A 13649-nucleotide genomic window follows, 5' to 3' on the forward strand; every position below is an offset into this window, starting at 1 on the left:
AAAAAAACCCTCTTTTCCCCCTTTTAAGCGCCGACAGTGTCTTCAGCCATTACCCTTACTTCCAAAGAGTTGGAGTACAACTGTAATGGAAATCAATAATTTTTATAAACATATAGAGCTAAAACTAAATAATGTTTGAAACTTAATCCAAAGTAATGGCAGTCGAAGATAAGAATAAGGCTACGTTTATATTTTGAATGCTTATGGTAAAGAAAGAATTATAAAAAGTGTACAATCCATATAGATCAAAATCTAAAATAAAGAAATTGACAATTTAATCCAACCATTAGCAACATGAAAAAAAAGGTAGGCACAAAGAGATTGCCCAAAAAAGAAAAACAAGAAAAATCCAAATCCAGAAGAAGAGTAAATGGTGCCTTGAAAGCGATTCAACATGCACTAATCCTCTGTATTAATAATACCATAAAATCTTCGAGCATCAACATAGATATGTATCTTTACTCAACTTCACATTAAAAACTCATTTCTAATTATTCTTCAGTAAATTATGAAAAGTTTGCCTCACTAGCTTGAGCAATGTTAGAATTGGTGATATGATCAAATAAAAAATACAAATGGGATTGCATGGAAGCTCAAAGAGTCAAAACTATTTCATGTTTGAAGAGGAATACAATTTCTTGTTAGAAGTTAAATTAGGATTTTATTTATTTCTTGTTATTTCCTATTTATGTATTCCTTTTATTTTTCGCTAGTTATAGGATTTTTTATTTTTTGTTTATTTGATTTGATTCTTGTAATCTCGGAGACAAGGGTGTTATTTCTTTCCAAAGTTTAGGATTCTAAGTTTTATTTCTTTCCTAAGTATAAGATTCAAGTAAGTTGTATTTAAACAAATATTTCGTATAAATAAAAATATTCTGCTCAATTCTCCAAACCTACACGGTATCAGAGCAAGAAATCTTACCCTAACTGTCGAACCTCCACGCCTGTCTGGCTAAATCCCCTTCCTACAGCTGAAACTCCTCACTGCAAGCCTCCTTCCCGGCTTTTTCCTGCAGCATAAATCTTCCTTCTATTTTTTCCAAGGTCGGTACTCCTCCCTGTAGTCGGAATTCCCTGTTGCAATCCCTCCTCCGGTCAGAACTCCTTCCTATAATCGAAAAATATTCCCTGCAGGTTGCCAGATGCAGAGATCGGCTCCCTTATGTGCCTCGGGTGCCAATCTTCTCCTTTGGCTCTGTTGAAGCCATGGTTGATTCCTCCACCTCTGAGCTTCCGTTCGACGTTATTCTTAATTCCACTAAAGTTTCGGCATCTACCTCAATCCCTCCACAAACCAGAGGACCAGAACAGCACATGAATTTCCTAATTGCCACTCATAAACTCAACGGTTTCAATTTCCTCCATTGGTCTCAAGTTATTTTGTTGCTCCTCAAAAGTCAGGGTGAATTCAGCCACCTCATGAATACGACTCAAGAACCTCCGAAGGTTAACCCAACATATGTTGTTTGGGAAGTGGAGAAATCCATAATTATGTCATGGCTAATTAATTTCATAGAGACCATTATTAGGCGTTTTACATGTTTCTTCCGTCTGCAAGTGGAGAAATTATTGCGTACGGACACCGCATGCATCTCTGCATGCGGCCGATCCTGACCGGAGATCACGGTGATCTACGGTCAGGATATATTTCAATTTTAAAAAAAAATTAAGTGGGGCCCATCGAAATACATTTTGATCGTAAATCATCTGATTTACGGTCAGGATCGGACACCGCATGCAAGATGCATGCGATGTCCGATCCGTATGGAATAATTTTTCCTGCAAGTGTCCTCTGGATTGTCGTTCACGATACCTACTCGAGCTTAGGTAGTTCTGGACAACTATATTAAGTTTCTTATAAGGTTCGCGAGACTAAACAAGGATTGAATACAGTGACCCAATAATACGACTTAGTTGCTTTATGGATAGAAAGTGACCTATATTATGACTATACTTTGGACTCTCCCATAGACCTTTCCCTCTTCCATGAGATTTTAATAAATGATCGTGTGTTTCAATTTCTGGCTAGCCTGAACAATGACCTTGATGAAGTCTGCAGTCGTATACTTGGTCGTGCCCTCTTCCTTTAACCCGAGAAGCATTCATGGCAGCTCAACTACTTCAGTCGAGTCGCAGCCTTAATCTCCAACGGTACTTCATACTTTGTCACGTCTTCTCAAGCCAATCACTCTACATGTGATTTTTTCAACAAACCCTACCATACCCATGACAAATGTTGAAAGCTTCACGGGAAACCGACAAGTAAGACTTTGGCCAAATCTTCTGCTGCTAAAGGTCTCACTATAACCTCGAAATCCACAATAGTTTAATCGGCCCCTACTCGGACCATTCCCGACTCGTCAGACTTTATTAAGAGCCAAGTAGAACACTTGATTAAGCTGCTTGATTCTAGTCAATTCTCCTCCGGCCCGTCGACCTCTCATGTCCGTCAAGGTAACGCCTCTATGGTTATCGCTAGTTTTGAGTATTTGAGTCCGTGAATTATCGATTCAGATGCCACAGATCATGATCGTGTGTTCTCATTTTTCCCCGACAGTCTCCTTGCTTCGGGAAAAATACGATTGAAATTGTGGATGGCTCATTAAATTCCATCACGGGTAAAGGGTTGGTTTAATTAGCAGTCGAACTGACTTTGGAATCCGTGTTACACGTTCCTTTACTTAAGTGTGACCTCTTGTTGGTGAGTAAGCTAACATGTCATCTTGATTGTATATCTCATTTTTCCCCTGATTCTTGTGTTTTTCAGGATTGTTGTTCAGGGAAAATAATTAGAAGTGCTAAGCGGGCAATCAAACTATATTTTTTTCAAGAAAATGAAAATTATAAAGTTAGCACTCAATCTTGCAGTTGTAGTTTTTCTCTTTCTACTGCATGTCCAATTATGCTTTTACATTGTTTTTGGGTCATCGCAGTTTTCATTATTTAAAACAATTGTACCATTTGATGTTTATTGATAAAAATACATCTTCTTTTAAATGTGAAATTTGTCAATTAGCTAAACATCAATGAGTATCATATCCTCCTAATCCTTACACATCATCCTCCCCTTTTTTTCACTTATTCATAGTGATTTATGGGGACCCTCTAAACTTAGAACAATATTAATAAATGAATGTTCCATAATCTAATTTATGACCACGCTCGGATGTCTTGGGCATGTGTATTAAAACATAAATCTGAAGATGTCACATTTAAAAATTTTCACTTCTTTTTAGGCATGGAAGTAGATCAATCATCTTGGGAGATTTGTCTTCCCAAATGCAAATATGTGATGGATTTATTGACTGCACCTAAATTACTTCTTTGCAAACCAGTAGTTATCCCGATGGACCCAATGAGAAATTATTTAAAGTTCTCAATGTCATCTCAATAAACAAAACATGCTACCAACGCCTTCTGGGAAAACTCATTTACCTTGCCCATACGCAACATCTCACCATTGTCCATCAAATTCTGGACTAACTCAAAAGCATACTGAGCTCGAATTTATTGTTTACTCGTCACACCTCTCACTCTGTTGTGATTTTATACGGATGTTGATTGGGACGAGTCTGTCCATGACAATCTACCTCGTGTTATTGCTCCTTCGTGTGGGGAAACCTTGCCATTTGGAAAAGTAAAAAACAATCAATTGTTGCTCGGAATAGTATTGAAGTCGGGTGTCACTCCGTCTTTGGATGTGTGTGAAGCCCTCTGATTGTACATCATGTTTTGTGAGTTACGTATGTTGGACACCGTTCCTCTCTAGTTTTTTTTTGTGACAATAAAGTTCTCATTAACATTGCTCATAATTTGGTCCATGATCATACCAAACATGAGATTAACTGTCAGTTTATCAAAAGAAACTTGATTTTGGGGAGATTTGTGTTCCGTTTGTCCCATCTGTTGGCCAACTAACCAATATTCCAACAAAAAATCTTCCTTACCTATTGTTTGAAGATTTCAAGTTCAAATTAAACATGATTGACATATATGTTTCAACTCAAAGGGGAATGTTAGAAGTTATATTAAGATCTTATTTAATTTATGTTATTTCCTATTTATGTATTTTTTTTTATTTGTGGCTAGTTATAGGAGTTTTTATTTTTAGTTTATTTGATTTTATTCTTGCAAACTTGGAGATATGATATTTATTAAGTTTAGGATTCTAGGTGTTTTTTCTTTCCTAAGTTTGGGATTCTAGTAAGTTGTATTTAAGTCCACATTTCATATCAATAAAAGTATTCTGCTCAATTCACCAAACCTACATTTCTATTAAAGAAGTTGGTGAAAAAGGGTGTAACTTGATTTTTAGTGCTAACACTTCAAAGGTAAAAAAAAAGTGTTAAGGTGATAGCATGCTACATATAATTTCAAACAATGTGATATTGAGAGTGATAATAAACTCAAATATCCATTCATACATATGGCGTTAAAAATTAGGGAATCTAAGAAAGGAATGAAGATTTACCAGTAAAGTGATAAGTTTTCCAACAAAGTCCTTAAATAATAACTACCGTAAGAATTGCATTCCTAGAAAGCAAAGAAAAGTCAATTTTTTCAAAGGCTGGAAGGTAACACAAAACTCAAAAGTTGAACAATATGTATGCCAAAATTTGGGAATCATCATCAAAGGAATCACTTGAGATCTATTTGGGGCAACTACAACTTATCCAGTTTATGCTGATAAGCAGCTTATCCAGTTTATATTGATAAGCAGTTTATCCAGTTTATGTAGATAAGCAGCTTATCCAGTTTATGCTGATAAGCAACTTATCCTGACAATCTGCATATCTGCAATTGATCATGATAAGCTCACTGACTGTTTGGTTTGTGCGTTTGGAAAACAATTGATTTTGCATAAATGACCATTATGCCCATATTTTTAAACTCGATAAATGCATTAAAGATTGACCAAATATCCTAACTTTAACCAGTAAATATCTCACCTCTATGATCATTTTTTTAATCAGCTAAATGATCATTTTTTTTAATCATCTAAGCAATCAATGTTCATTAACCCAACCCTAGGCTAACTATAGAGTCATGTTTACAAGAATTATTTCTAATAAAAACAATTTAACAAATGTCACGTCAGAAACTATGTTCAATTACCCATGCTATGCAATTAACCAAAGAAGATGATCATCATAGAAGTCAAGAGCTACAAGCATGACAGAAAAATTTGATCTTCAACTGCTTATAACAGTAGCCTCTTCAAATTAGTTATTTAATCAAAATTTCAATATAAATTCGTTTAATTGCTGCCACAAATAATAATTTTTTTGAGGCTCAATTCCCTTTCAATAATATATAAGACCACCCTCCTTATTCATCATCATCAACATTAGCCTTATCCCAACAATTTAGGTTATGATCACAAATCCTCAAATTTCATTTAATTCTTGTTGAAAAATGTCTAACCTTCAGTCAAAAACAAGCATTTTATAGAAAGATATGTGGTGAGTTACCTGCACCACATAATCCTAAAGAAATACTTTTTTTTTAAAAAAAGTCCATAACAAAGACTAATCCCTGGACAACAAAAAGAACTTCAAAGAAAGCAGGGATTTCAATAAAGCAAAAAATAATCGAAAAAGAATAAGAGAAGTTTTAACAGATCTTTAAATAAATTTCAGAAAAAGAGCACCTCTTGACTGCTTGAAAGGGAATAAGTAGGGATGAACTGCGCCGCTAGATCCTGATGAGCTTGCTGCATCCATGTCCATCAAAGATTAGATCCAAAGAAAACCTAACGGATCCATCAAAGACCCAAATCGCTCATCTCAAGTTTTTCCGAGGTTAGGATTGACGATCCAGCAAAGCTTACCTTCTCCGTTGAAATCTTCTTCTCATTTCCACGCCGCTTGTCACATCAATGTCTTCTTCACCTCGCTGCGGTCGATACTTCCTCACTCCTACCCGAAACGAAGGAGAGGGGAGCACGACCGCGACCTCCACAGTTGGAGCGAAGGAGAGGCGAAGAGCAGAGGGCACGGGAGGAAAATTCACCCGAATGCGAAATGAAGACGCGGGACGGGGGGTCGATCCTGCATCCCCATCTATTAAGGATCTCAAAACGTCGTTTTGGAATAAGTTATACGAACGCTCGAGCCAAACGACACGGCGACGATTTGAAAACGCCGCCCGCACCAATAAGTTGCCCCAAACAAACCCCTAGTGGCTCGCAATACTAAATGAAATCCATTGGAGAAATGTAAGGGCATATTTAAAAAATAAATAAAATTGATTACTTCGATACTTTTAAAAGTTGGAATAGTGTGGTAGAAAATGAGGCCGGCATAAAAATAAAGTGCTCAAAATCAATTAATAGAAGAGTATGATGAAAGGAATTTAAGAATTTTACAACTAATGTTATATGTACAAAGACAACAGTTCCAAGAGCATCACAACTTAATGGAATTATTGGCACACAACCTAACCAAGAATGAAAGATCTGGATAAACTCGGTTGCATTCAATACATAATAGGCGATAAGAATATAATATTTGATAAACTCCTAAGAGTGTTGACATTCACACAATCAAAGACGAAACACCTGCAATATACTTGAGAAGGTATCGAATAATGCTTAAGCCTACTAATAAGTAGTCTCCCTCCTTACATTATGTGCTGCTTATCAGGGTTCTTGTACCAGAGAATTTTGAAGTAACATAGTTTAAAGATTTATCAAGTGAGAGAAGGTGGTGAAAGAGGAGCCGAAATCCTTGTATAAAAACAGCACACGAACATTAACAGAGCTACCAATGAAGAAAAGGGAATTGCAAACAAACAGAGTTTTCATATCATGGAAAAGCACAATGGTAGTAAAACGACCAAGCAAGGTTTGCTGTAAAAGATCCCAGTAAAACAACACATTTACATGAGAGATCTAGAAAATTTGGCAATTAGTTCTAGCAAGTCAATCTTAAACAGCAAACTTGAGCATACCAACTGCATTTGATACAAGGGGCATTTACATACATACCGCCCTATTCATATGTATTTACATATCAAACACCTAAACTTTGCTTTTTACATTTATGCAAATCTTCCTTGATAAACGAATTCATATCCTCATACCCAAAAAATTATCAAAACTCGTCCTAAACTATATAACGCTACTAGCCTTTATATATTTGAAAGAAACCATCTTTCAGATACGATATAACCCCTCAAATGAGAAGATTTTTATACGTTATCAGCACGCTATATTAAACCAAAATCTTTTGTATAGCAATATCGACGTGAATTCTATTTCTAAGTCCATAAAAAGGACTGAGAACAAGGGTTTCAAATTCAGTCGAAAAATTTCGACTTTTTTTTCAGTGACAGTGTTTTACATGAAATACCTGATAAATTACAAGGAGAAGCAGGCCAATGAGGATGAAGAAGCCGAAAAGCCACCCTATGATAGCTCCGACCATCGCCGTCAATACGCCCTCCGGAGCGAAAAGGCCGGCGTTTTGCTTATCTCTTTTTTCGGCCTCCTCTTCGTCTTTTGCTCTACCAATCCGATTACGATAAGGAGAAGAGAAGATCTAGCTCTAGCAGAGTTAAAACCAAGGAGCCAGAGCAGCGCCGGCGATTACCAGACAGAAATAGAATTCAGAAACCTCATTTGGGCGGTGTTTGGTAGTGGCGGTCAAAACGTTCTTCGCGAACAGCTAGTGTTCGCTCGAATCGTGTTCGGCTGTTTGCTAGGTTAAAAGGGAAAAAAATATTACATGAAGTAAAAGGGAAAAAATATTACATGAAGTAACATGCCTAAGGAACGTGTATAATCAATAAAATCACGTCACGATATCCCGCGCGACAGGAAAAGAATGGTACAGTAACATGAAGAATATTCTCTCAAGTAAAAGGGAAAAAATATTACATGAAGTAACATGCGTAAGGAACGTGTATAATCAATAAAATCATGTCACGATATTCCGCGCGACAGAAAAAAAATGGTACAGGAACATGGAGAATATTCTCCTATGTGTTATTCATGTGTTATTGAGTGTTATTCATATGTTATTCATGTATTATTATGTTATTATAACATCAAGAATATTCTCATGACACAATAACACATGAATAACACACAATAACACTTGAATAATATGGGGAATATTCACGACAGCGCAGTAGCACGGAGGAATATTCTCCCCTGTGTTATTTGTGTGTTATTCATGTGTTATTCATGTGTTATTGTGTTATTATAACACTAGAAATATTCCCAGAACACAATAACACATGAATAACACACAATAACACATGAATAACACGGGGGGAATATTCCCCGTGTTACTGAGACGTTTTTTTTTTCTGTCGCACGAGGTGTCGTGACGTGATTTCATTGGCTACACACGTTACTCTACGTGCGTAGTACTGATATAATATTTTGGCGTTAAAACGTGCGTAGTATTGATGAATAGTTTTTTTAAAAAAAATTAATTGATTACAAGATTATAAACATTTATAATCAATTAAATGTATTAATTAAAAAATAGAATAAAAATTATTAAATTTGATTCAAATGATGTTTTACTATAAGTAATAATTTTTAAATCTTGCCCTAACCCTTAGCAACTTATGGGTCTATAATCAATTAAAAGTATTAATTAAGAAAGTAGAATAAAAATTATTAAATTAGATTCAAATGATGTTGTAATATAAACAAAAATTTTTAATCATAACCCTTAATATCTTATGGTTATGTGATTAGGGTTGTCAAAACAATTTTTTGTTCGTAAACAGCTCGTATTCGACTCCTCAAGCAAACGAGTCAAACACGAACACACTTTTTGAACTCGAAATATAAATGAATCGAACACGAGCGAGCCCAAACTCATGATACTCATACCCAACACTCTGTTTCGGACGGCGGCTCACACCTAAGAGAGTTTTGATATGTTTTATTAAAACTGTGCTTAAGAACCCACCACTTCTGACTAGACATGATGATAACTTTTTTTAATCGTGCATGCCTGTTTATTGGCATTTACAGAAAATTCAAGTGAACAAATATTGATGATAACTTTTTTTAATCGTGCATGCCTGTTTACTGGCATTTACAGAAAATTCAAGTTAGTAGATTTTCTAATATTTTCACTTATTAAATTTATAAAGTTAGTTCAAAAAATTTATTGAAACCTAATTATTCTTTAACTTGTTTTAAGTCCTAAAAAATGTTTTTATTACAATCGCTAAATTCTTAAACTGTGCACTCTTAAAGTGCTTGAATGATTCCATGCATTTCTAAATTGCTTGGGACATGCCATTCACTTTATTCACTAAAACCAATACTTTAGGCCAAATTCAATACCGTGATTTAAGAGGAAACTCAAAAGAAATTGATAAGGAACTATGTTTTTCAAGTCCTAGATTTAAATTTACCATTTTGTTAGTTTGTCAATTGCTAGAAGATTCACTGTGATTAAGTAATAAATTATCATTTTAGAGTTGTGCTAAAATCTAACACACAATAAAATAAAATAATCAATACAGACTTATGAAGTTTTACATAGAAAACCTAAAAAGGAAAAAATCACAAACTCTTGTCGAGTTAAAAGTTTCACTATGAGTTGTTAATTGCACATATAGTCTCTTGTCGGATAGACTGAAAATGGTTACACGATTTGTCGAGTTACAACATTCGTGCACAAAATAACTTGTTGCTCCACAGTAGGGACCGATCACAGTGAGTGATTTGTTAGAGCTTCAACACACTATTTTTTGGGTCGGCATAATATTTAGGATGATACACTGAATCATAGGCTTGCTACATGATTCCACGGTGTCGGTTGTGCTTCGCACGATGCTTTGTCGTAAGGAGCGGTGTGGTTAGTGGCTGCAGAAGCTGGAATCATTCGTTGGATCGTCGATGCAAAATAGTAAACTTTAGCTCCCTATTTCACATTCTTTAGTCTTCCTCTGCTTTGGGGTATAGTCCCCTACTCAAGAGAGGGTTGGGGCTTTATTTATAGAGTTCATATAGTGAATAGAAAGTAATTTAGATCACCCGAATTGGATGCCTGGGAATATTTCCTACATTAGACAATGTTATGTGGTCATTTAACTGCCTTGATGATGTCGATTGAGTGATATTAAACTCGTTAGATTTTTCTTCTTCACATGCTTAATTTAACTATATGTTTGCAAGATTCATAATGTGTTTGACATTTCAATTACACATTGAAAGCTTTCAAATGTGATTTGATGGCTTTGATCTGGATTTTATTTGACTAGTTTTGGTATCCATGGGTTCGTCTCGTCGGGTCGGTCAGTTTGATTATAAATTTGTTGAAATCCGAGTTATGAATGACTTTTATTTTAAGTTTAAATATTTTTTGTTAAAAAATATTTTGAGATCAATATCATGCCTTAAGATTTATGTCAGGTAATTAAATTTTGTTAATGGCGTATAAATGTTAAATCCTACTTAAATGATTGCCATGCAAACCCTACATATCCCTCAATTATACTTTTGAATGAAAATACATCAACATTGAAATATGAGAAATATTTTCAACTATTCACTTGGAAATTTGAACTTAAATGCATTTGAACTTCACACTTCTAAGTATCTTGTTTGGCATTGTGAACGCACAAATTTGAGAATGCAAGCACAAACAAACATGATCAAGTTAGAGTCCTCTTGCATATAATTTTATAAAGTGATATAAATAATTTAAAGTGGGATTTTCCAAGTTTGTGTACCTGGGTTAGCAAAAAAAAAAAACAGTGCTTGGGATATAACGAAGTCTGCACATATAATGTTTTTCACATTTTTCCACTTTAATGGCATGTTGTTTCATTAGTTATAACTATACTTGGGTTAAGATTAAGAATATTGACTCAGTTAGAGGGATGAGAATAATGGAGACATAATACACCTTACTTGTTAATTAAGTTGAACCTTCAAATTATAAATGTTGAGAGCGGTGCCTCGATTACAATCACCCCGCTCCCCTCCTTATGGTTCCTCAAGACATCTCTAATTAATGTGATGCCCTTAGGTTGACGTGACCGACAAATGCCATATTATGCACATAAGCTAATGTACGTAGAGCATTTCATGCTGCCTAATGAAAATGTGAATTAATATCCATTATGATATGCAATTCTATAGTTTTATGTTGATCTAGCAAGATGACTTGAATTTAAAGACAGCTTTTGGATGATTGGTTTTTGGTCTTAGCTAGTCCAATAGCTTAGATGAATTGGATATTGGGATGTGTTTGATCATTTGCTTTTATGATTTTGGGTATAATGGGCTGGTGGGCAAGCTCGATCAATTTAGCATTATGACTGGTCACATGAAAAACTTTGATGAAAATCCATTTTAATGAGATATTAAATTATAATAATCAAAGAATATCATTGTGTTCGAATCTAATTTACCACTGTGTAGTCTTATTTTAGCTTAAAAAATGAGACCTCACATCCCATTGAGTGTCGGCTTCTCAAATGCATGAAGTTGTTTAACTGAGCATCCGTTATCACATGATAGAGCGTGCCTCCGTCTTTTATTAGTAAAAAAAATGACTCTTATGACAACTATAGCAATTTTACCTTTTTTAAATGTCACTTTCCACCACCGTCAAAAGTTGCAACACATTAGTCATATTTTGGATTGCATGTATTATAACAAAATAAAGAGTAATGACTTCTATAGTGACTCTATCTCATTAATAAAATAAGAAGTATACAATTTATACATTAGTATTTATCAAAGCAAGCAGTTAATAGTCTTGTTGATTGTGAGTAAATAAATGTAAAAGCTTATATAAGATAAAAATTGGTGGAGAAAAAACATTATATGTTGCGTAATGGAACTTTCGTGGGTATAAGTAGACAACAGGAGGGCATTAATTTGAATTTTTCCCCAACGACTTCAATCAAGATTTACCAATTAGTAATTTTGGAAATATACGCCTTTTGTCATGTTGAACATTGTTGATCTATTTGTTTGATCATACGAGTGAAATTAAACAACACAATAAATCTCCATGTTCGATTATTTGGATTTCCACCCTTATCATAAGTGGCTCCAAATCTTCATGTACACTCCCATGTGTGATTATTATTCTTCTGTGTCATTTCTTACCGTAATAGGGGTGGATTCAAACTCTTGATTTAAAAATGAACTGTGAACAATAGAGCTGCACCTTGGGTTCAAAAACTAACTCTAGGCAAGCCTATATACATAATACAATCTTAAAGGCTAATTAGAACTAGATTCAAACAAGGTTAAAACATAATATGATGTTTGAGCATAATTTAAATATTATATGAGCATAATTTTTTTATTCAATTTGAGTTCAAATAAGATTTGAACCAGGTTCATACACCATAGCACATGTTTCATCATAATTGAAACTTAGTTTTTGCACTGTGGGATTTGAGAATTAGCTACAAATCGGTGGTCTATAACTTAGTTTGAACTTAGGGTCCAAATATTATCTTCAAATAAGAGACTTAAAAGTTATCTCAAACTAGTTTTTAATAAAATCCAAATACAATAACCTCAAACCAATCTGTAGATAATATTTAAATAAAGCTTACACAACGTAAATATCTTCATTTTAGATTCATCTACATAAACAAAGTGTTCTAAATAAAAATAATGTCGATGTTAATATTTAGTATCGATAAAGGTAGAATACATTTTGAATATTCTTTGACATACTTTGAATTCTATTTAAACAAAAATTAACATTGGCTCGAAGAGGTTTGACCAAAGATCGAATAAGGCTTCGACCATATCCAAAATTTTTTCAAACTCGAAGTAAATAAAATTTAAACCAATTTTATTATTCCTAACTTTTTATAGTGTTTAAATCTCATTAAAATCTATTTCAGTTGCCAATTGAACATGATTTGAATTTGTATTTCACATGTTGAATTGTTTTTATTTTCATTTATATCAAATTTCAAGATTTTTTTATTCAAATAACTAACACTTCTCACACAATTACATAACATTAAATATTAAGAAATTACTTCAATAATTTTCTCATCATATTATTTAAAATTTGATCTGCCAAATTAGTTTTAATCTACTCAAAATTCCAATCGAGAATCAAATATATGATTTATGAAGCATCATAAGACAAATTTTTCATTCTTCAACCATCCTCTTCCACCAAAAGCCATATGCATTTATGATCATTAACACTAACATGAAATTCGAGCTTGAAGTTTGTGCCGATCGCGCTTAATCCTCACCAGGGGCGTGCATTCAGTCAGTTCAGATGAATTGACTTGAAAATTTTTGTAAATCGAAATGAACTGAAATCTATGATATAATTAACCGAATCAAACAATTCATTAACATAATCGAACCATTCAAATCAAATTTTAACTCGATTTGATCGGTACGGTTCTACATAAACCGAAATTTTAATTTTCGATATATTAAAAAAATAAAAAAAACCCTTAAATAAAAATAATAATATAAATAAAAACGAGAAATGATTTTTGATTGGTTCCAATATTTTTTAAAAACAAGATCCGCAAATTATAAATAAAAATATATAAAATTTAAAACTATAATCCGAAATATTATTTTAAAAATCGAATCAAATCAATAAACGACTCGGTCCGATCTATTTATTTTTGGATGTATCCAAACCGGGCACACCCCTAGTCGCGTT

The 13649-nt window shown here is 34.0% G+C and overlaps 1 protein-coding gene across 1 annotated transcript in view; it reads right to left on the bottom strand.

The window, feature by feature from the left end:
• Window positions 1–7632, bottom strand: part of LOC110020369 (protein cornichon homolog 4-like) — a 25698-nt gene extending 18066 nt beyond the window's left edge. Inside the window, exon 1 of the mRNA XM_020718447.1 lies at window positions 7356–7632. Coding sequence (XP_020574106.1) covers window positions 7356–7430 — 75 coding nt within the window. The 5' untranslated portion in view covers window positions 7431–7632. The remainder of the gene's footprint in view (window positions 1–7355) is intronic.
• Window positions 7633–13649: the final 6017 nt, after the last annotated feature.

Source organism: Phalaenopsis equestris, unplaced genomic scaffold (genome assembly GCF_001263595.1).
Source record: "Phalaenopsis equestris unplaced genomic scaffold, ASM126359v1 Scaffold000094, whole genome shotgun sequence".
NCBI lineage: Eukaryota > Viridiplantae > Streptophyta > Magnoliopsida > Asparagales > Orchidaceae > Phalaenopsis > Phalaenopsis equestris.